Here is a 24,660-nt window from a genome sequence, read left to right on the forward strand (position 1 = left end):
CCATAAGTTGTAAAAAGCTCTCTCGCCCACAGAAGAGCAGATGTCAAGCTTCAGCTTTCCTCAGAGAAAGAGGAAAGGAGAGACAGTTGGTTTCGATGCTAACATGTCAAGAGTTTCATGCATTAGCCTATTGTTTACATAAACAGCTTCCTTTAAACAAGTGATGTTTTACAGGATTATGAAGTATTTATTTCAGAAGAGTCTAAAGAGTCTCTTGAGTAACTACCACAGAGAAAGTATCACCACAGAAAGCATAAGGCTAAATGATAATACAAGTTAATTAGTTAAAGCAGGCAATCAAGTAACTCTATAGCAAAGTAATGGGATAAATAAGTGCACAGAGATAATCTTGCACATGTTTACATCTAAAATGCCATCGCTTTGAGTCCTAAATCACATACTGTTAGCACTGCAAATCTGCACCATTTGTTATTTGGAAAAAAACCAAAGGCCTAAACCCCAAATACTTTGCTCTGGGTTTGTTATTTTAAGGAAAAAAGGGTCAATGTGCCTCGGAAGCGTTCGCTCTGTGAGCACACAGGCAATTCTCATCTCGCGCCAAGCTCCGTCGCGGGCAGCGTCTGTGCAAACGCAAACCAGGGAGCTTTGCCTGGAGAAGTCACCCTCTCACTGCAGGCCCCAAATGGGTGTGTGTCAGGAAGAGTTAAGGCTCCCATTTCCAGTGTCAAATAAGCTTAGCTGGAACTGAACCACTGGCTACACTTCCCTTTTCTGTACCCTCTGGCAGCTGCGATTTAGGGCTGTCTTGAAGAAGAACACATAATTTTGAGAAGAGTCTAACACAGTTTCTTTCACACTTCCCAAGCCTGGGCTTGCTGACCCCTCAAGGGGATTGGCAAGGACCAGTCTGGGCCCCTCCTGGGCTGTGGGGCAGGTGCTGACATCCCTCAGAAAGCCCTGGGATGTGAGCATCTCCCGCTGCCCTCCAGGACATCCTTCCCTGTTGGGTCTCACAGCCCAAGTTTCCCTTTCTGGAGACCCCACAGCTGGAACACAGAGCTTTGTCAGAGACTCCAAACCCGCCTGCTCCAGACACAGCTTCTCCTTTGGAAAGCAAAGACTGTTTTTCCCTCCTCCAGCCACCTCTTTTTGACCCTGTCTGGCCTGTTATCAAAGGAAAAGCTTCTCCCACCAAAACCCCAGAGCTTTACTTCACCGGGAGTCCTTTCTCCTAATCTCCACACTTCCACTCTTTGGCTGCCTCTGAGAAAGCTGCATCTCTTCAAAGCCCTCTCTCCCTGCTAAGAAAACACAGGAGACAAGACGTCTCCAGGACATGATTACCCTCTCCTCAGATAATTCCCATGCAATAATTTCTCATGATCAAGGCAATCACAGATAATATTCCTGCATGCACCAGCTGTCAGACTGCTCTGCACAAGCAGCACAAAGTACAACGTCCCAACAGTCCCACAGATACAGGCCACAGAAATGGCAAAAAGGAACATAACACCCTGCCAGTCACTTGCCATGATTTCATGAGTCAGAAAAGAGCTCTCACAAATAGAAATATCCTCATTCATCCCACTGAATGTGAATTTTTGGATTCTGACAAAGTGGTGTGGGGATTAAATACATGAAAATCACAGGTCAACGCTGAAATTACTGCAACTGCTTGCACAGAGACATTGTCCGTTAAGTGGAATTTAAATCAGATCAGCATAATTTTATTGGCTTCAGATATTACAGTAATTATCTTGTGTTGTGTTCATAAATATTCAGCTGTTAGCATTAGCCTATAGCCCACATTAAACATTACAATGGTTGGGATGAACCAGGCAGAAGGAAGTAGTGGGGAGGGATGTTTAAGTGATACTTAAAGCTGTCAAATGCCAGAAATGTTTCCTGTGCATCCCCAGATCCCTGTAATTTCAAAGATACCATGTTAACAAAACATTTACTACCATGAGACCACACTACAGTTTAAAAAAGAGAGAGAAACCAGGCTGCAATGTGTTATTTTTGTATTTATAACTACACAATTATTTTAATATTTATAACTACACAAAACTACAGTTTAATACAACGAGGGATTTTGTACAAGCAGCTATCTTGAATCTGCTCTGATAATTAAAAGTGCAGGAGTTTGAACATTAAGACTACACCTTTCCACAAAAACATCAGGTTTCACAGCACAAGGCATTTGCACAGCACTTAAAGGAACACTTAAATAAGCTCAATTGTGTAAAACTTCCCTAATAAAAACCCCACCAAAAATAAACTACTTAAGAGCAAGAGAGGTTTGGGAGTGGAGGAACATGAGTCAGTAGAAGGGCTTCTAAAATGAGCAAGTGGTTTTAAAAACATGAATACAGAAAAGCTGCTCCAATGAGTAATAAATACTGAATTCCTACTCAGGAAGAAACAGCTTTGTATTTTGGGAATTGCTGAAAGAAACTAAACAGGGAACTGCCTTGGTTTTGAGTTATAAATGGGAAAATATAAATCTCTAGATAAGTTTATATGGAAATATGTATGAAATGTAATTTAGTAAACCTACAGTGTAAAGATCTTAAAGAGGGCAGAGTTCAAATTACTTTAGTGAATTATAAAAAAACCCAAGCACTTCTGGAAAAGCAAGGATATAAGATATTCTCTCACTCAAGGCACAAAAAATCCTCTAGAAAATGAATGAAAGCTTGAAATCAAAATTAAAAGACCAAAGAAACATATCTTTATCCAGGTGACAAAAGAGAAGGAAGGAATTCTGAAGAACTGTCTTTATAAAAACATTAACAAGAGAGTGATTGTGAAAACCAAACACACACTAAGTAAAAGAACCCAGTGTTTACCCTCATCCTCTCAAACCAAACCAGAGATACCCAGGGAAGATATAGGTAAGGCATTCTACTGGAGGATTATTTTGTCATCAGTCTACAATTAAACACACACCACCCTGAGATCCAGATAAGCAACAGTGAAATAAATGTTATCTGAGAACTCTCTCCCAAACCCATTCTCAAGAGTGTGAAAGGGTCACTGGTATTACTCAGAAATAATAAGAACAGGTGCAGCTGCTCACCCACAAGCCTGGATCCAAGGCTTTGTCTGCATAGCTCCTTCCTTATCTTCTTCTTTCCACCCATATCATGGTATGTTCTCAATCAACAAGTTTATCAGAACCACACTTCTCCTTCCTCAAGCTAACATATTTACTAGAAATTAATATGATATTAGATTTCTTAGGTCGTAAATTGCTGGATTAAGTATTTTCCTGACCCAGAGGTGGGGCAACTGAGAGGGATTTTAAAATATTTTATTCTATTTTCAGTCTCATGAGAAGGGTGAGATGTTATAATTCATGCTATTACCATCAGAAGCCAACTATTTCCTAATTACAATACAATAAAAGTGTTAAATAATAATAGTAAATAAATAGTAGTAATAAATAAATAGTAATATATATTTTATAGATATAGTAATATTACTATAAATAGTAATAATAATAATAGTGAGTATAAGGCCTTTTACCTTCAGGCTTTGCACATGCCAGGGGAAATGCTGGTTCCAAATGGCTGGCTCTAGAAGTGGTTAGAAATCAGCAGATATGCACCAAAATCACTTCATTCCCAGCCAAAGCCAGCCCAGGCTGCTCCTGGGAAGGCCCACGCAGCACACCAGGAAGGAGCTCTGCTGTTCCTGCTGAGTGCTGCCTCCATCTGTGCCCTCCTCCCCACAGCCACCCTGCAGTGCCATGCACTTGGGGGAGGCTCTGCAGCCAGCCCAGGCTCTGGGCAGAGCCAAAGGATGCAGCTCTCCTGGGGCTCAGCATCCTTTCATCGCCTAAGAGGATGAGTGAGTCCATCCAGGAGGGATTTGCACAGCCAAGAACTGATGAAACAGTGTCTGAACATGCCTCCTAGACTGTGAGACCAACTGGAAAATATTTACCCAGATCTTGTTTTTTCTTTTCTTTTTAAATCCCACTTCCCTCTTCAAGCTGCCATAAAAACAACTGCTCCTCTTTTGGGAGTTAAGCATTTCCTGAAGAAGGGAACCATTCTGCCATTCTGGCACAGAGATGAAGCAAAACACAAGGAGCCAGGCAAGCATTAGAAGGAAGACAAACTTTTAAAAAAGTTGATAATCTCCAAGTATTTCAGAGGAAAGTGGAAATACTTTTAATTGAGTGAGGCGGTGGAAGTAGAGGACTTGGCTTTGTGGACAGAAGAGGGATGGAATGTGCACCCCTGGGTTCTCCTGGTCCAAGTCCAAAGTGTGCCTCTCCCACTGTGTATTTCACAACACAGAAAAGGTCTCTTGGGTTTCAGTCATTGTGACAAGAATTTCTGTCCAAACAGACATTTCCTGGGGCACTTTTGATCAAGCTTTTCTGTGTAAAGCTGTTTGCATACTTTGGAGAAACCCCATGTCTCACACCATCCTGTGGTTAGGTTTACCACAGATCTCAGCTGCATGAGGATTACCAAGTTCTGCTTCTTGAGGAAAACATCCCTTTACTTGGATTTTTCCTTGAACAGCAAACAGGACTATAGGCATGGAAAGACACCCTCTGCCCACCCAAGCACCAAAACAGTCAGTGGACAATTCAGTGACCCTCACTGAATTAAACTAGTGTGGTTTTTGGAAGAACACGAGATTTGATCCCTTCTGAGCATCTAGATTGTGGTTGAAGAACATAACAGATGGACATTTCTCACCCCTTTTGTCCTCAAGTCACCTCCCACAGACCTCAGCTGTAAACTCCAGGAGCTCACAAGTTTTCCCACTGTTTTAGCAGGACTCAGCCTGCAGCCTTGCACAGGGCAGGAGCCTCTGCCCAGCAGCTCCAGCTAATGTGGCACAGGCAGCACTTCAAGGAAAAATAAAACCAGTGGAGAGCAATTACAGTCCTCTGACTGTATATCCCACACAGCTGCACCTCTTACAGAGTGAGCTAGCTCTGTTAAACACAAGCTGGCATCCACCTGAAGGATCAGAGATAGAATGTTTGTGATGGCAAAGGGTAAAAAGAAACCCCATGGAGGTGTTTGTCCATCCCACCAAAAGCTCTGTTTTCCTGTGAGGTGGCCCAAGCAGGACCTGGCTGTTGCAAGTGATGTTATGGGTGACTTCATCAAACTTATTTCCCCAAACACCTTCTCAGCTACAGTTTCCTCCCTCGAGAGAGTTTGACTTTTAATCTAGAGACCCATTGTTTTTCTCTCAGTTCCTGAATTGTGACTCCCTTTGCAAAACCAGTTTTGGCAGGCTCAGACAGAGGTTTGGCCCACCCAAAAAAGAACCAAAAGGATCTGCCACTGTTCCATAACTGACATGAAGTATTTACCAAGTGGTGCCTTCTCACAAATCGTCCTTTTCCTTTGTTTACTTTACACACTACTAAAAAGCAAAGCATCCCAACAACACAGAGACTGGCAATACTTGTGAATTATGAGAGAACCATTTGGTATCAAAGAGCATCAGAACAGAGGAAAGAAGGATGCTCAGCCCTGCATACACTGTGGCATTTTGATCCAAATGCTCATATCACATAGAATAACTTCCCAGAAGGTCTCACCAACAGTGAGAGCCTGTAGTAGAAACCTTTGTTCCTAATCTGAATAAATACAGAGAAAAAACTGAACTAACTCCTTAATTAGAAGACTTCAACAGAAAAGAAAAACAGGAAAAGTAGTTCTGTTACTTTCTGTTACCCCCACCATGTGTTCCACACAATCCATTAAGCATCATCAACCCAAATTTCTACTGAAAAAGGTCCTGGAGAAATGAACCAGTGACTGCAAATAAATAGGCTTGTACAGATATAGTCCTTCTTAGTTATTTCTTGGTTTTGGTCATTTGTTTTTGTTTTAAAGCAAGGTGGCAGCTTCCAATGACAAACACAAGCCTGTCAGGGACATTTCACTGTGACTGAAAGACTGAACACCCCTGCAGACATAGTATATTCTTCTTTCACTACTACTACTGACTTTTTTGGAATATTGATGACTTGTCCAGCAGCCTCAACCATATCCAGATGTTATCAGGTTTTTAATATGATAATCTGGAGGACTCTGAAAGGTGCTGAGGTTTTGGGAAGCAAGAAAGTTTAAATTTGTAATAAAACCCAAAATAAAGTTTGTGGATTTTTTTCCAGGCATCATCAGTTACTGGGTTCAAGCTGGGTAGCCCACTAAAAAGTTCCAGAAAAGCCTGAGAAAAAAGGCAAGCTTATCCTCTTTTTCCCCCACTTTTTTTCCCCCACCCTGCCTTAAGAGTGTTATCAGCAGGGTAGATTGAAATGAAATCTCAGACTGGCATCTTGCTGACCTCAATCCCAGCTGGCTAAACCCTCACAACACGCCTGTCCTTGGCATCTACCAGAGAGCAGACACCAATCCAGCTGCTTGATTACGAAATGGAGAATCTGGTATGAGGAACTAGATCCACTCCACTGTCTGGAACTCTGTTTAAAAGACAGCTTAATTTCTCTCTCTCCCTGGTACTTCATTGACAGGAGCAAGCTTGATATCTCAATCAGGGCAGCACAACACCACAGAGGATACTGTGCCTGCAGGACTGCATATACCACACACTTGAGAAGGAAATGCTACTGCTATGAGCAGGTGATGCTTGTTTTAAAGGGACCTCTGAGTTCTAAAGCATACACTGAAACATCTCATACCACTTCCTTATCAGGAAAGGACCTTTTTTCAGTTGCTTTTAAAGTTAAGACAGAACATCAGAGCATCACTGTCACGATGATAAAGACAAGTTACAAAACAGTTTAAACAACTCTCATGTGTCTCACTGCCCTCACCTGTTACACAAACAGAACCAAACAAAAGTGAGCTCATTACCTGGACTCAAAACAATTGCATTGTCCTCTGTCTTGCCTTCAGTTATGGGCTCCCCTTTGCGGCTCATGATCTTTGCCAAGCCACTTGAGAGGGAGGAGAAGATGCCCTGGATGAAGTAGCCCTGGGGCTCGGCTGGCAGGGACGGCGGCGCGGCCCCACTGCCGTGGGGCTCGGACAGCGAGCGGCTGAAGGGCACCCGCAGAGGCCTGCTCCTCATTGGGAAGGGTGCCTCAGGTGGGTCCTCCAGGAGAGTGTCAGCACTGGCAGCATCCATGCTTGCAGAACTTTTACCAAGACTTGGGTCACTGCATTCCCCTTTCAAACTGGAGGAATCTGCTCTTCTGCTCGCCCTCCAGGGAGGCCAAGGATGCATTTGCCACCTGTACGCTCCAAGAGGTTTCTCTGAGTCAAAACTCATCTGTTTATTCAACTTCTTGCTTTTCATTCGGTGGTACCAGTGATAGTCCTTCAAGGCAGCTGTGCCAGCTTCTTGTTCTGACAAAGATCTTCTGAAGGTCCTGGGAGAAAGACTGTGATGCTTTTTGAAAGCGCTCATTTTCCACCCTTTGGATTGGACACTTCACTTACACTCCTCGTTGCTTAGTAGTCACGTAGCTGTAGTTCCTCACTCACCATTTTACATCCCCAGTGACTTGTTCATGGCTGTGAACTGCAGAACAGCAGAGGCCCTTCCTGAAGACCTTGAGCACCAATCCCAGAACCAGGTATTCCTACATCTCCACAAGAAGGACATGCCCTCACCTGTAGCACACCAACTTCTAACAGCACACGAAGCTTTGCTGAGCGTGCTATCGCTTCCTGGGCTGTCACATTTCTGCACCAAGCTCTCAGGAAATGACTAAAAGAACCCAGAAATGAAAACCCACAGTGCTGTTCTGTACCAATCACACTTCACTTTTTTCAGTCTACATTAAAGATTTGGTTAAAAAAAAAAAAAGGAATGCAAAAGTACTTTGCTCTAGAGACACAGCGACGTCTCAGAAAAGCGTTGAAAAATTGCAGTACTCAACTGAGAGTCATGCACACGTTCTTCAGTTAAGTAGCAAAGTATATTAATATAGATATAGTTAAGTATAAAGTTTCTCTTTACCACAGGTATGTTGTATCACTTAAGAGTACCTCAGAGCTGCCTTTTGGAGAAAGGCAGTACAGACAGATTTATCAGAATTGAGACAGATTTATCAGAATTGTGCTGGAAGCACGAGACAGGAAAGCAAAGAGGAGGAATGAAGGAAGGAGAACAAACCCTGCAACTCAATGCAGTGAGAGTGTAAATACACTGAAGGGAAATAAGTAAAGAGGAGGAGAGAAGGGTGGGTGGGACTTCACCAAACACAGACCAAAGGGAAGGGTTTGAGACATGGCAAACAGAACAGGGCAGCAGGAAGATAGTCCTTTTTCTCCTCCCCCTTTCTTCCCTTTTTAAACAGCAGAATAGGGGATTATTTTTTATAAATCTAGTTGCAATAAATGAGATGGAAAAAATAGTCCTATCTGCTTAACCAAGAGGAAAAACCCCTCTTGCACTACAATTTAAGAAACAGCTGACCGTTCTAAAATCTCATAAAGAAAATATCCGCTGGTGAACGAAGAGCACGCTTGCCAAGTTTTAGACCAGAGCACTTAAATCTCAAGTCTACACAAATCCCTGAAAATAGGGGGTTTATAATGGAAATGCTGACACACCCTTGGCAATAAAGGAACAATGAAAACAACTCCTCTGGTTAAATAAAATGATAACCTGGTCTGGCAGACCAATAAAGCTTAACTGACCCATTATGGGATCCTTCCTTTAAGCTAGGCTGCATTCATCAGCCAAAGTACATTTCTAACAGCTGCAGATGCAAAAACTTCCTTATTTATGTGTATATGTGGGAAAGGGTACCACTGCTCCCTAGAACAGAGAAGGAGTTACCCTAAAACCTCCTTCAAATCAAAAAATAATTTCTCTACTCAGTAGCAAGTTAGATTTTTCAATTATAAACCACAGAAGCAACTAAAAATGAGCATGTTTATGAAGTCACAACAAATAACCCCAGAAACAGAAACAGCTCAGACACTGCAATGCAATTTCTGCATCAAATAATGATGCTGCCTCTTGTGCTTTGTCAACATCACACTGCTCAGAATGTAAGTCTGGAATGCCAAAATGTACCTATACCACATCTCTGCTACAAATTTCCATCCAAAGCAATCAAAGCACAAGCAGTGAACACAAAGATACTCCCATGAAAATGAGACATGGACTTCACCAGAAGATAGTTAGCTGGCTTTTGTCTTCTGCTTCTTCATCCCAAGGGTTGCTGATCACCTTTGGTTGCTGCCCATCTGGCCCCATGGACTCACACAGGTTCTTCAAAGTAACTCCCACCTTGACCTTCATCTATTGCTGGTAGCTGTTCTCCTCCCTGATCCCTTCCACCAAGCACAGAGGCCACAGGTGTCCATGTTCTCAAGACTGAGGCAAATCCAGAAGCACTGAGAACCCCAGAGTTTTTTTGGGTCTGCTGTTACTGAGTCCCCAACCCCTTGCAGCAATGGGTCCTCCTTCTCCTTGTTGAGCCTTTTGCTGCTCATGTGGCAGCAGTGCCTTGGCCAGAATGAGGCAGGCTGGTAAAGCAGGCTTTGTGGAGCAGCAGGAGCATGAATAAATCTGACAGATGATGATGTGGTTGGCTCCAGTGGCACAAGCCATAATCAGGAGGGAAAGCTGAGAATGTGAGGCAGGTTTCTGGTCATCTCTGCAAGCTGGGTTTGCACAAGTTTCCACTAACACATTGACATCTCCTTCTGGGCTGGGAGCACAGAAGGGCAGGAGAGGACAGAAACCACAGACAGGCGGTGCAGGAGCTGAAGCCCTCCTGGGGTTGCTTGCTGGGGATTTCTAGTGTGCTTTGTAACTGCTGCTGATCTCTGCCAGGCTGGGCACCCACACAGGCTCCTGAAACAGCCCTTGGAGAGCCTTTACCTGCCCTATCAGAGCACTTGGTACCCCTGAGGAATGACTCAGCTTGGATAATACGAGCCCAGCAGCACCAGGGCAGGGATTTAGCACAAGAGCACTCTGCAGAACTTCAGGCAAGGCACATGTCCCTGCAGGAGGACAGAGATGATCTCCAGGATTCTCCCCTCCTTTTCCACCACCATCCTGTGGACACCTGACTGTACAGAAAGATCTCTCTATCCCCTTCCCAATAGAGCTGGCATTGCATTGATCACTGACTCACACAGACCACCCATTTCAGCCAGGGAACTCACAGAAAGATTACCCACGTCTCAAGTTACAGCACAAAGCAACGTGCAAAACCAGTAATGGGTTAACTGCTACTCAAAACTATTTTTATTGGTGTGGCCAGGGGCTGGACCACAGCTCTGTACAGACCTAACAATACAGAAAAAGGCTTCAATAAGCACTCTACATGAAGCCCAAAACATCAAAGTTACAGTTTAGTTTAGGTTTGAATAATATTCAGAAGGCTTTTTACTTTTTTTTCCTTCTGGTTTCACTTTTTATTTCATGTTACCACTGCTCAGAAGAACACATTTTGTGATCAAAGGAACGTTATCCTTGGCCTAGCTGAGGTTTCAGAGTGTACTCTAGAGAGGGTAAAAGGGTCTTTCTCAAAGTACTTCTAAAAAGGCAGACATGGTTTACATGTTTATTAACACAAAAACACTGACAGACAAGTTTGCTTAGTCTACCAATAAGACAATTCTTTAAAACAGCTAACTCAAAAATTTTAGCCTGGGCTTCGAGTCAAACTGATCTCTCCCTCCCTTACACACAGCAGCAGCAGCAATGGTGATGTTCAAAAAACCCCTTTGTCTACACTAATTCAGTGGCACTGAGTTAAAATTTGTCTCAAGTGGCTCCAGCATTTCTGGTGTCCACAGAACATGCAGTGAGTAATCCAGAAGGCAGAACTTTCTCCTTGATCTCCAGGCCAGTTACTCAGGCTCCAGCCCAGTCCTTCCATGCAGACTGGAAGCATTTCCCAGCCTCAGTATCACAAAGAAATCAGCTTACAGCAGAGACTGCCACTGCATTAGTGATGTGAGATCCCAGCCATACTGAGCCTCCCACGCAGCTGTCAGCAGGTAAAATAATGTCAGGGGAAGAAATGAGTTTGTCAATTAAGTTGAGAAAATTTGAAATATTTTTACTCTTGTTTCTAATACCAACTGCCTACAAACGTGATCCTCCACCAGCATATTTTTCTCAGTTTTCTTTTTTTTTTTGGTAGTGTTTGCAGTTCATTGTGCCAAATCATTCATTTAGCTTTTCAGAAAATTACTATTTTCTTCCTAACAATCCAGTCACTTAATCATCACATTTGACATGTTTAACAGCATTATATTTCACTACTCCTAGATATTTAAGTAATTTATGCACAAAATGCAGATTTGCTGTGTTGGAATGTAACTGTATTTCAGCTTTAAGATTGTATTGGGAAAACAATCTTTCTTAACTTTATAACATTTCACAGAAAATATACACAAGCAGCCTTACATTTGCACCAAGCATATGAAGATAAATCTTTGCCAAGGGCCTCCTGTGTGGGAATTCTATTCTCCATCATTCAGCTCTCCAGAAAAAAACTACCCAGGTCTACTGCAAGGAGCTTCAGCAATTTCTCAGAGTATGTTGTTTAATAAATACTACCAGCCAATTAAAAAAGTAAAAAAGCAATACCACAGAAAACCCCAAGTGCACCATTGCCAAGCAGCTGGAAGAAGGAGAACCTGGCTCTGATGTTACAAATTAATCTTTAATGCTTGCTTGCTCTCTGGAAGCTGTCTAGTGCTTGAGTAAAGGCACTACAAAGTGTAAAATTGGAGTTCATAGCTTATATTGTAAAAAAAGGATGAACTACAATCTCCCATGACCGAACTGCTCCTTTCTAAATTAGTTTTGGACCAAACAAACTTACCAGCTTCTCATTTTTTACCAAGCCATGGAGGGGAAAAGGGGAAAGAAGAGAGTTAAAAGAGAAAAAAAAAACAAAACCAAAATGCCACACAACCAACATCCATGATAAACCCTGAACATTTATTCACCACACTTGCTTTCAACCAAATCCTCTCTTTTAATTGAGAAAAATCAGCAGGCTAAGCAAATACCATTTGTGAAAAGATCCCAGCTTAAGCCCCCAACAACCAGCCATCAAATGAGCTTTAACCTGTAGAAAAGTAAATGAAATTGCACCCTGTATCCTCCCCAGAGGAACCAAAAGTAATACAGAGGGTCAGGGATATGGATTTAGCAGTCTGGCTCTCCTTAGCTCTTCTCCCATTTCAAACCAGCCCAGTGCTCAGTGCATTGGAACAGTTCATGGAGCAGTAATCAATATATAAAGCAGGAATGAACACAGAAGTTTCCTAATTGACCCAACTTGACATGTAGTTAAATAGCACAGAAGATGAAAGATTTTTCCTTCCCTTTAAATTAGAGACTTTTCAAAATATTAAGTTTTGTTTATGCAAGGCTAAGTAATTAATGACCTAACATCCCCTTCCCATCTCCTATCACCAAGATGCATCTGTTTCCCCCTGCAACATTTCCTGCAGGTGGATATGGCTTTTCCTCAGCTCAGGGCAGACCAGTGCACCTGACTTACCCGACCTCTTAATATTTAGTGCTAATTAATGTTTAGAAGTTACACAGAAGACAAATGAAACAGCACCTTAGAAATTGTTGCATTTGGGGTTAAGAGTGACTGGAATTCACATTGCTGGAAGTCAGAGATCCCTTCCTGAGCCAAAGCAGAGCTCCTGAGAGCAAAGATGCCCCACGTGCCTCTCACAAGCCTGGAGCTGGCCAAGCCTTCAGTGACCAACTGCAAGCCCACCTGTCCCACATAAATCAAGATGTGCTGTTTCCACTATCACTATGCTGAGACTGAAGTGCCTCTGGGCAAGCTGCATGGTGACAGAAGAGCATTTTAATGCCACCTAAATTTTGGTGTCAAGGCAGGCTGTAACTGCTGTCCCTGCCCTGTGACTCCAAGCCCAACCTGTCCCTACAGCTGCAGCAAGCCAGCCTGAGCCAGCTCTGCTTCTGCCATGGTCTAGTTTCTGAAGGCAGGTACTGAAAACTCCTCAAGACAGGAATTTCCACCTGAATGTGAGGAAGAACTTCTTCACTGTGCAGTGACCATGCACTGGAAGAGATTGTCCAGAGAGGTTGTGGAGTCTCCCTCACTGGAGATATCCCAGACCTGCCTGGATGCAGCTCTGTGCTCTGGGATGACCCTGCTTAGGCAGAAAGGCAGGATCAGATGACCCCCTGTGCTCCCCTCCAACTCTGTGATTTCTGCCCTCTAATTCCTTGGCAAAACCCCTACAATTTCTCTGCTGATACAAACTCCCCATGTGAAAGTCTCCTGGTTTCATTTTTCCACGCTGTTCCCGTGATCTGCATGAGAAGCTGCTACAGCCCTGTCAACTGAGCAGAGCAGAGAGAGATAATATAAATTTATGAGATGCTGGGCTTTGGATGGATGCCAGGAAACGTTAGCAAGAAAATCCCATTTCAATACGTCGCGAATAAACCTGGAGAGCGGCGATGCCAGGTTTTAATTTCACTAGCAATCTTTTGTTGTTGTTGTTGACGACCAAACACAGCTCGTGCCAAGTTTCAAGGGCTATAAAAATGTACATTTAAGAGCCAGCCAGACACAGGCAGTGGCTGAGCCCACACGCAGCTGCGAGCCACCCCAGCCAGCCAAGGATTTCAGCAAATAAATAAATAAATAAATAAATAAATAAATAAATGCATGACCTGGAGGTAAACATGCCAGCAACTACTCTGAAACAGCAGAATCACCTGTGTGGAGAGAGTGGAGGCAGTGCCCTCAGAAATTTGGGGAGATTTAGGGATTTCTGTGAGGAAGGGGAGCCCTCAGCCCTGGCCTGGGAGACACACAGGGAGCTCAGGCTGGAGGAAACCCTCTGGAGGCACAGATCACCAAGCAGAGCCCCTGGAGAAACACAGCTGCACTGACCTACCCCACTGTCAACTTCTGCAACTCCACAAATAAATCAGTATGTTTATATAAATATATAAATGTTGACTGCATAAGAAAAAGCACTTATGCCCAGCCTGACATCCATTTCTGTATGATTACAGGTTGGGCTTCATACCATAAGAAATATCATCCACAAGCTGCTCATTTCAGTTTGTAATAGCCTTGCTTTTCAGCAGGCAAAATTAACTTCCCATCACCCCTCTTCTTTCCCAACTGAAGTGTTTGGGATTTTTGTGGAGAGAGTGGGGAAAAAAAATCAATACTGCTGCAATCTTAAAGCAAGGGTTTTACCAGGAAAACACAGTTTTATTGCTAGATGTGATCCCTGTGTTCATCAAACCAATCACAGCTATGCTACTAGGGGAGGAAATACAGTTATAGTATATAGGCAACTTAATGGATAAACATCCCAAAAATGGTCTTGGTAACTCTGCCCAAATAGCAGGTGCATTTATTTGAACTTTGCAGCCTTTATTTTTATGTAACTAGAAAGGAACATATGCAGACCACTGCAAAAATAAGACCTATCAACTCTCCACCAAGGACCTAAGGAGCTGGGATTAAAAAGTATCCAGAATGAAATTATAATCAGTTGCTGCAACTGTTATTTTATTTATAATTTATTATCTTATTTTCTCCTTTTTTAGATAAACTATCTTTATATAAGCAACTCCTTCACACAATACTAGCTCTGTAAATAAATTTTAAAATGTAAATATCTTTTAAAAGCTTCTCAAACCCTGGAAATCCCACTGTAAGAGCCAACTGGCAGCAAAAGATAACCACCAGCTAATTGACAGCACTCTTCAAAATCACTGGAGAGTGTACTCTTACAGTGTATATAAACAAAGAACTTCAGCAACATGCATAATTAAATTCTTGCATTTATCATCTGAACACCACCAGTAATAAAAATACTCTGTCTGCTGTGACGACCTTTCAGACTGAATCCAACCATGAGCCCAAAACTGTCAAGAGCATCACTAAGCCATGTCCCTAGACAGCAAAACACAAGGGAGAATTTACAAATCCAGAATTATTTTAGGCTCTGAATTTAGGTAGGGAAATTCCTTGAGCTGGATGAGAAATATTCTAACACCCACCTTGCAGCCCCATTGGGATGTTGTGTTAATATCAGCAAATTAAAGTGCAACAACTGACAACAAATCAGTGACAGCTGGAATTTAGAATCAAACCTTCATCTAAATGGAGAAATAATCTCCAGAGGGGAAAGATTAAACATCCTGGTATCTCAAAATGCCAAAAGTCTGAAATGAAAACACTTAGGAGCACTGGGAAAATGGTCTGTGTAAAATTTCAGGTGCCCTAGCACTGCATTGAGAAAGTAGTAAAAGAAACAACCAAGAAAGAAATAAAAAAAGAGATGGGGGGCAGGGGAAAAAAAGAGCATTTCTTAAATGTAAATGACCTTCTGAGCAGCAGAGATTTCTCTCCACAGGTTGTCTGTCAAGAACAGCCTTGACTCAGTGCAGAAGCCACATGTCAGGGACACTGATGAAGATGTCCCTGCTGCCAGGCCTGGAGGAGATGCCAGCCCTGCCAACAGAGCCAAGGGATGAAGCAAGGTGACCTGCAGGCACCAAAACAGCACAGAGAGAGACAGAAAGGAGCACACCCTCTTTGGCTGAAGCTCTGTGATTGCAATTTAAAGGGTGATTAAAGATGTCCAGTGTAGGACATGGCTTGTGACACACCATGTGATCTCTGAGATGAACCTGTGTGTCCTGGGAGTTTCAGGGTACCAAAAGATTCTCTCCTCAAAAGGGAGAGATACAGGAGAATTTCAGCCTTTGAAGGGACAGGAAGGAGGGAGGAAGAGAAAGAAGATCATTTCTCTTTCACAGACTATTTAAGGAACTCATTTGTGACACGTGCACACACTTCCTCACCACAGGACAAAACAAAGAAGTGGACATTGTGGAAAAGGATTTGCATGAAGACCCAGTCCTTGCATCCCAGGCCACCAGGGCCACCCCCAGCACTGCTGTGGGTGTCAGCTGCACATGGAGCCCCATCCTTCAGCAAGCCATGCACAAGCACTTCAGCTCTTTTGTGTCTTTTCATTCATTATTATGGTACCAGAGATCACTTCTTTCAAGCTCCAAAATGACTGGTTTCGTTTCATTAGGTGTGAACACCAGATGACTGGAACTGCCTCTCTCTGAGGTCAATCCTTCCCAAATTTAGTACAGTCCCATTTGTAAGTCTGTACAAGCAGCGTTTTCAGTAGGCAGCCGCTGTTTAGCAATCTCTTTTAAAAAAAATACATTCTCAATTATTTACATTGCAAAAAAATGAAATTTTAACCAAAAGGTTTAATGGAACCATGAAAAAATCAAAGGAAACAAACCCCCCAGACCTGCATACTCCAGCTGACATTTCTGAAATGCCTTTTTTTTGTTTTCTCACTTCATGGGTAAAAGGGAAAATGAGCTGATATTTGCTATTTTTACCTTAACCACACTTGCACTGTTAGTAAACTGTGCTCCACCCTCACCAAGCAGCACGGAACTGCTGTGAACAATAAAGCCTGACTTTGAAATTGTACCTTGAAATTGTACCTTGAAGTCTTAAACCAACCTGCCAACAAGTCCAGAATATTTGCTCTGAATATAAAACACAAAGGCACTCTGGGTTTTATAAAGACACAAGCAAGCACCAGAGTTAGACTAAATTAATGAGCATGTGTATTCCAATTCCAACAGACAGGACAGCACCCGTCTGGCTTCACTTAGGAACTTGTTATAATCTCTGCCTTATAAAAAGGTTTTTACACATATGATACACTCACATACCAGTGAGACATAAAATCAGGATGTAATCAAATCTCCACAGTTTTATGTACAAATCCCTTGGGACTTTAAGCTGCAAAACCAAACGTGAATAATTGCATCTATTTTCTAATAAAGACCATGTGCTCTGGGGCACAAGTACACAAGTTTTCAAGAGCTCTGCATAATATATTTGGAGGTATTTCTACTTCAAATAAGCAATCCAGTTAAGCAGAGATAAACATGCACACACATCCCTGACCTTGTTCAAACAATGCACCAATTGCTGTGATAAATCTGGTTGCCAAATCTAAATATAGACTTTCAGGAAAAAACAATGGAGTTTGGGCAGAAGAGGCCTTCTCCTATTTACTGTTTACCTAATTATCCAAATGAATGTGCAGTTTGGCCTCTGTCCCCTGTTGGAGCAGCTCTCCTGTCCCAGTGGGAGCCAGGGGAGCTCTGGCTGTGCCTGGAATCGCAGCGTGCTCCGGCACATTCGACGCTCCCGGTGCACTTGGTGCAATTTCAAAGCTTGTCTCACAGTTTGGGTATGTGCACACTCTGCTTCCCCCAGACAGCCCCATGCCTGACTCAAGGCAGATAGGCACTGCAGGACTGAGTCACTGCTACAGAAACAGGCTTTGAAAAAAATTCCTTAAGAAAAATCCCATTCAAAACCCACTCTTAAGTTTCCAACTTCGGGTGCCCTAGCAGGAAACGAGGGGAGGAGGGAGCACAGGGCAAAAGGAGGAGGAGAAAGTTCTATTCAGGGTTGTATTTTTAGACTATTACTAATTTTGTTTTGTCAGTGTGCTACAGAGGCTAGAGCTGGGTGAATTAATGCAGCATTAGCCTTTCTAATTTTTGCTCAGTCCAGGCTGCAGTCTAAACCTAATCTCCTTACATGGGACCTGGCAGGGCATTTGCTCCCCCTGCCCTGCTGTGGCTCCCATCTTTCCACCAGATATTCCTGCCTGCAGCACACATCCAGCCATGTATTTCCTCTCTTCCCCAAAGCATGTAAAAAAACAAGGAGAATTCCCCCCTTTTGTGTTTGGAAACAAAAATCTATGTACTGAGGACACCAAACCTGAAATCCTGATTTGTTATGGAGTACACCAAGATAATGGGATTTATAACCACAATGTATGGGAAGGAGCACCACTGAAATGCTTTTCCCTCTTGCTAAAAATACATCTTAAAGTGTCTTAGCCCTTCTTGATTTATGGATATTTATAAGCCAAATTTTGTTGGGCAGGCTGAGGCTAGAGGAGAGAAATCTGTGCCCTCTATTCCCTGCTCTATTTTAGTCTGTAACAGTTATGCATCCCATTTATTCTTATTGTTTCAAAGCAAGTTAGTTTTAACTTGTATTTTTTTAACAAGTTTCTGTCCCCAGCTGTCATTATTAGGGTTATTGTCAACCTATTTTTTTATTTCCTTTCTCCACGTTTGCACAGCACTGGCCCAACCCATTTCTGACTTCCCTCCCTAGATGCAAGTTGCCACACATAGATCAATTACACAGAAATACAATGCCTTACAGTAAAGAAATCATTGGGGAAAAAACAAACATGTGGACCTCAACTTATTTATAAATATCTTCAAAAAGGAGCCTGGAAACATCCCACCCCAGGCTGGCAGTGCACAAGGCAGAAGTTGCAGGGAGTGGCAAGGGAAGAGGGAGACAGACAAGGATTTTATTTTTTGTCTTATTAAAGTTTTGTTTTATTCTTTCCACAAAAACAAGAAAGGCCAGGAAATCCTCAGAATTTGGCATTCCCAACCCCATCTCTTTAGATGAACACAAGGTCCTCACTTCCTGCTCCCTCCTCATTTCACAGCAAGTGAGGACAGAACAGGACAATGCCAATGTCAGGGGCTGGCATCAAACAACTGTTCTACAAACAGAGAAGAAGCCCTGTAAGCCAACCCTGTGCCAAACTGGGGTTATTCTATTTATTTCTATTCCATACTAATGCACCCACGTTTTTTTAACTATGAAAACCCAGGTCAGGTCTTAAAAGTCACTAAAGCCCCCCCTACACTTCTCATCTCTGGAACAAAGATTAACCAGCCCAGCTTCCTGCAAAATAGTCTCTTCTCTGACCATCAGCAGCCAGAATTTAGGGGTAGAGCTGGTTAAACAGGAAAGAAAGAGGAAAGGAAAAGATCCCAAAGCTCAGAACAGCCCTCTCCCCACACTGCTGCAGGGGAAAGGAGGGGACACAGGAGCCCAGTTATTGCTTCTCCTGTTCACACCAGGCATGGAAATGTAGCAAAGGTGATGGAACACATAAAAGTCTCTTTTCCAACCTGTGCCTTAGGCTACAGCTTTGGAGCAGCTGTGCCCTCCTGCATCTCAAGCAGAGTGCCAGGCACAAACAGCTCTGGACTAAAAGGTGCTGGTGCTCAGGATTGACACAATTTTGGGACCCATGAGAAGCTGCTGTGGTTTCACCATCATGCAACTGGCATGATGTCCAGAAACAGGGGCCAAAACTCACCTCCCTGTACAAACACACATTTAGGGATAACTGAAACCAAAACAAAATCAAGTTCTTCCTGTCTGAAAAGCTGTCAAGCATATCCTTCTTTTACCTTCTTGACTGTCTAGAAAACTGACATAAGAAAACTGATTATTACTCTGGAATAAACTGTAGTAGAAGACAAGAAAAAAAAAAAAGGGCAAATCTGAGTTTATCTTCCTAAAATATAAGCCCCTCAAGGAATATAATTTACTGCAATTAAATACAAAAAGCCAATCCTCAAGATAAGCCTTAACAAATCACCTTGAGAGTTTAATAAATTGTGGTTTGGTTTGGGGGATTCTTCAGTGCATCTGTTAATGCATTTACCTGGCCTGTCAAAGATATTCTGAAGTTCTCACACCAGATGAACACAGCAGCCAGAGTAGAAAGTGGGCAAGACAGTCTGGGACCACTGAAAGGACTGTTTCAATAAAGAGCGTTTGAATATTTAATAATTAAACTAGAAAGAAGTCTCAGGTATCAGCTTGTATCATATAAAATTTCACTGAAGTTAGATGCACAAAGGGTAGGTTTAGATTAGATATTGGGAAGAAATCCTTCCCTGTGAGGGTGGGCAGGCCCTGGCACGGGGTGCCCGGAGAAGCTGTGGCTGCCCCTGGATCCCTGGAAATGTCTAAGGCCAGGCTGGACTGGATTGGAGGAATCTGGGATATTTGAAGGTGTCCTGCACATGGCAGGGGGTGGAACAAGATAAGCCTTAAGGTCCTTCCAGCCCAAACCTTCTGGGATTCTATGATAAATCCATCTGCCAGATGCAGCACTGTCACCGTGGGAAGCTGCACATCTGCCATCTAACTTTTGGATTATTTTAACTCTCACAGATGAGCAAGAAATTACTGATACCAAAGTGCTTGAAAAGAGCTGATAATGCTACAGATATTTACTGTCCTACAGTATATACACAATTGCCTTTACACTTAAACAATTTTAGTTGTTGATATTTAAAATAACTCTTCATATCTAAAGACTGAATAAGAGTTATCTTAACAAGCTCTCTTTTGAGTCTGCAATTCAAATCTTTCCTTTCTGGATCTCTAAAGATTAGATGCAGGCCATATTTCTGATGCACAGAAGGCATGAGCTCCTCTTTCTCTATCTTCTTATTTATTTTGTTCCCCAGATGATGTTCCCCAAGCAGCTGAGAAGTGGAATGCTCTGTTCCCAGAGCCAACACCATGAGTCACTGTGTATTCACAAGTCAGGGTACACAAGATCTCCCAGCACTTTCCCCCCAAATCCCAACCACTTTGCAAACTTCTACTGTGCCTAAATTAAACTGCTTTTGTTATCAAGTGCATAAAAATTCACATTTCCTGCCAAGCCACTAAACCACATTTAAATGGTAGAATGTACACCCAATTTAGCATTTCTTAGTGGTTTAGGTGGAAATTCAGGTATGCAGAGAATGACTTGGCAAAGCTGCAATGGTCATCTTGACAGAAGAAGGATAACTAAGCCTGTGAAGTCCAGAGAGAATCAACAACTCAACATTTCCTGGATCTCAGAAGTCAGGCAAAGGCCAGCAAATCCAAACCTCACTGCTGCCACTGGGCTCCTGTACCCTGCAGGAGCTCTGGCTGTGGGCTGGCCTTGTAGGAGCACTTGGTTGTTCTGAGCTGTTTAAAACCTTTCACTTTGGTGCTTGTGGTTTTACAATTCCACAGTTTCAAGCAGTTCATCAAAGGAACCTGTAAGCAAAGGTGGGAGGTCACAAATACCTCTTAAACTGGTTTTGTTAACTAATCAGTCTGCAGTGGAATCTGAAGTCTGCAAGAAGTTTTCCAGAAATAGTGCATGATTTATGCAGAGATGATTGCACATCCATTTCTTATTCAGAATCTTTGTCACATTCACTGGGAAAAAAAAGTTTGGTTTATTTCTGTCCTTCATTCTTCTCCCCTACTGGGTTCTTTCAGTTACTTTTCCCACTTACTCTCCTCTGCTCTTCCCAGGCAACAAACTATCAAACACAGCCAATGAATGGATTAAATCCCACAAGCTTTCCTGCTGTAGTCACTGCACTTTTCACAGCTGAATAGTCCATATCTATTCAATTTCCATTTACAGGGACTGATCACTGAATTGAACAGGAGAGTTCATCCACCTGCACCTCTCTGCTTTCAGCCTATTTTTGAAAGTCCTTCTTATCTCAACTCTAGACTATCAAATGAATCACAGTTCAATAGATTCTATACTGCAAAAAATTTCTATTCCAACACCAACTTACATTTTCTCTTTTTAAAGCTGGCAATGAAAGAATATTAAAATAGAATCTGCAGCTCTTCTATCATTAAGACATCTAAATTTTGTACTACACAGATTTCAAGGGAACTTCTGAATGAACCAGAAGGTGGCAATTTCTGGGTAATCCCACCAAAGCCAGGAAAAGGCAGGGGGAAGGGAAATCACTGCTCTCACATTCTTTTCCTATTATTAAATGCAATACAATTAAATGCAAGGGTTCCCTGTAAAATAACTGAAGCCAATCACCACAAACTACACTAGAGGGAAAATTAGGCAGAATTTATGCAGCAATACAGAAGAAAACAGTGACACAGAACACAGTGTCTCACTAAAGGATGAATAAATGTGCATTTAAAGCTCAGAAACTTAGAGCCAGAAATAAGAGGCAAAACAAGACAGAGAGAGGAAGGGCAAGGGAAGAGAAGGAAGAAACATGTGCTCATTATCTCAAGAGCTTAACTCCAGAGATTCCAGGAGTGAAGAAGCAGCAAAGAGACTCCAGTGCAGCAGCTTCTGACACAGACAGGTCTGGTGCTGCCATTAGCTCGCCATACACATCTGAGGATTGATGTGGAGCTCTTGAAATGTGACAGGTAGAAAGGTGCAATTTAGCAAGAATAGTTATTTAAAGCACTTACTCAGGAAAAAGCTGGATTTAGCTCAAAGAAGAGGCCACTGCCTGTGACTGCCCCAGAAAATACCTGGCCATGGCAAGAATTTCATACAGGGACTTTTAAGACTTTAAAATCTACAGACACCATCAGGGAATTAATGTTTGTATTTTTTTGACTAGCCTAATTATAACTTTCAGCCTCAGAGTTACTTTCAGTATCCACAAAACTCAGTTTAAATTCACTCTTCCTACTACCTAAGCTATCATCTAATTGTTATCTCCTCTCAGACTGGAAACCTCATTTTCAAAACTAATTCTCTTACTGTTACTGATAACAACCCTCAGGATTGTAACAAATTTAACAGTAACAAATTTAATCACAATAATAACTGAATACACTGACAGGTGAACACAAATACTTCCACTGTTTACACCAGCAGCAATAATTAGTGTTTTGTCATGTCATGAAAGTGACTGCAAATTTACCTCCACAAGGAAAGTGACTGGAAAAATACAAGTAGCAGTCCCTTACTGAAGAGAAGATACAGAGAAACAAGTCGAGGAAAAAGGTTACTTTAAATACAAGGTACCTTCAGAGACAATACCATATATTGCCAAAGTGATTTATTTCTAATCCAACTGCTTTTTAGAGGCTAAAATGTTTTCATTATTAAAAGAAAATTAAAAGAAAAATATATCCTAAGTTCCCAGCAAACAGAAATAGGAATTTGCTCAGATTTTTTACTTTACATGGCTCAGTTTCCTCCCCCTCCTGCAATTATCTGTCTGCAGAGGAAATAGCACACAACATTCTGTGCCTGGCTGGGAGGTTCATAAGGACAATGAATATACAAGGTAATACATGTTATTTTTAAACAGATTCTTTCCTCTCTTGGTTTTTGTTTGTTTGGGGTTTTTTGTTTGTTTGTTTTTAAAGAATATTAAAAGCCTTTCTGTGGACAGGATTCTGATGGCTCCATGACAGAAGAATGCAGCACTGCTAAATGCAAAAGAGATTTGGAATATTTCTGACACCTGTGCTGCAAGACTGTCATTAGAGGGGATGCTTTTCTGGGTAAATATGTTCTATAACATGTTCACTTGAAGGGGCAGCATAAATGTCACTGCACTCAGGTGATTAAATCCATACTGAAACTCCCTTAGCCATGGGTCCTGACATCTCAGCTCAGGGGCTACCACCCCTAAATCCATACTGCTGCACATAAAGGCAAAGGTCCCTGATTTATCATCCTCAGCACTCTCAGACAGAAAATACTCCTGATGCTCAAATAAAACTACCCAAGATCCCTGTTACTGCCATTATTTACCTGCTACCAGACAGAAATGTAAAGATGGTGCAAGCATGAAGGCTGTTACTTTTTTTGAGAGCTTTGATGTGACAACTTGAAAGTTCATTTAACAGCTCCTTGCAGCCACTGTCACCCTGCAGAGCCTCCAGGTGATGTGGCAGCATCAGCTGTGGGGATGCAGCTGAATCAGGGCTGTCACAGTTAGAAAACAAAGGATACTGCTTAGTTAAGTCCTTCTCAATAAGTTGTTGCTGCTTTGCTGTTCTTTAACGTGTTGAGTTTTCATTCAGTTAGTATTTTTATATAAGAGAAACAATAATGCTCAAGAACAACCAATTTCCATTGACTTAAAAGTCTCTTCAGCTAGGGCACAGCTCAAGCTTGTTTCAGTTTACCCCTAATCCAAACAAGGGTTTGCATCTTCTCTGCAGCTGCACACCAGCAGACAGGCAAATTAAAGAGTATTTAAAAGTAGCAGGGATCTCAAGAGAGGAGAGATAAATCCAGCAACATTTGTTAGGCTGGCAAAATGCCATTTGCTGATTCTGACCATGACGTTTTATAACCTTTTTGTTTTAAATCAAGATCAAAACCTTAGGATGTTCAGTTTCACCACCACTTCAAAAAATGCTCTCAAGTTCTCTGCTTTAACCAACCTTAAAGATATTTATACATTAATAGGAGTCATTAAAAATATTTCATTATAATTAAATACTGCATTCTAAAGGAGTCATTAAAAAAAAAACCTACTGTCTCAAAGTATGTGGAATATAAATCCTGCTGAAATAGTATCTGACCACATCTGTTCTTATACAAAAGTCACCACTTAAAAGTCCCTTTTAAAGTCTGATATTTCATGTACTTCATTAATCCTGAAATCTCTGAAAGCTGCTGTAAGTTGTTAGTGGCTAATCAAATGCATAAATTGGGACCACACAAACCCATGATCACTTTCAGATCTCCTTCAAGTAAATCTCTCCCTAACAACTAAGAATGAAAGAAAATATTATTTTTTAATTACACGAGAAGCACTAAATAAAGAAGAATGGTCATCAAAGACAACTTAGTAAAGACAAAATCAGCATCTTTTGCAGCAGACTTTTTCTGCCAAAATTAAATGTGGCAGCACAGAATAAGGTGTAGATCTGTATTTTTGCTGCTCCCCATACCATAAACACTGGAAAATAAATATTCTAAGTGTCATTTGTGCTCCTTTGAAATGTTTCCTTCCTGTGCCATTTCTTTTTCCATCTGACTGCTAATTGCAGTGGTC

The 24,660-nt window shown here is 42.0% G+C and overlaps 1 protein-coding gene across 9 annotated transcripts in view; it reads right to left on the reverse strand.

Moving 5' to 3' along the window:
• Positions 1 to 24,660, reverse strand: part of RASAL2 (RAS protein activator like 2) — a 165,316-nt gene that overhangs the window by 100,381 nt on the left and 40,275 nt on the right. For 6 of the 9 annotated variants that reach the window (XM_071435888.1, XM_071435886.1, XM_071435887.1 and 3 more), the window contains exon 1: positions 6,825 to 7,789. The exons of the other annotated variants lie outside the window; for them this stretch is intronic. In XM_071435888.1, coding sequence (XP_071291989.1) covers positions 6,825 to 7,380 — 556 coding nt within the window. In that variant the 5' untranslated portion in view covers positions 7,381 to 7,789. Of the gene's footprint in view, positions 1 to 6,824; positions 7,790 to 24,660 lie in introns of those variants that run through there. 9 annotated transcript variants of the gene reach the window in all.

Source organism: Agelaius tricolor, unplaced genomic scaffold (genome assembly GCF_023055355.1).
Source record: "Agelaius tricolor isolate 1412-34295 unplaced genomic scaffold, bAgeTri1.0.p SCAF_11, whole genome shotgun sequence".
Lineage (NCBI taxonomy): Eukaryota > Metazoa > Chordata > Aves > Passeriformes > Icteridae > Agelaius > Agelaius tricolor.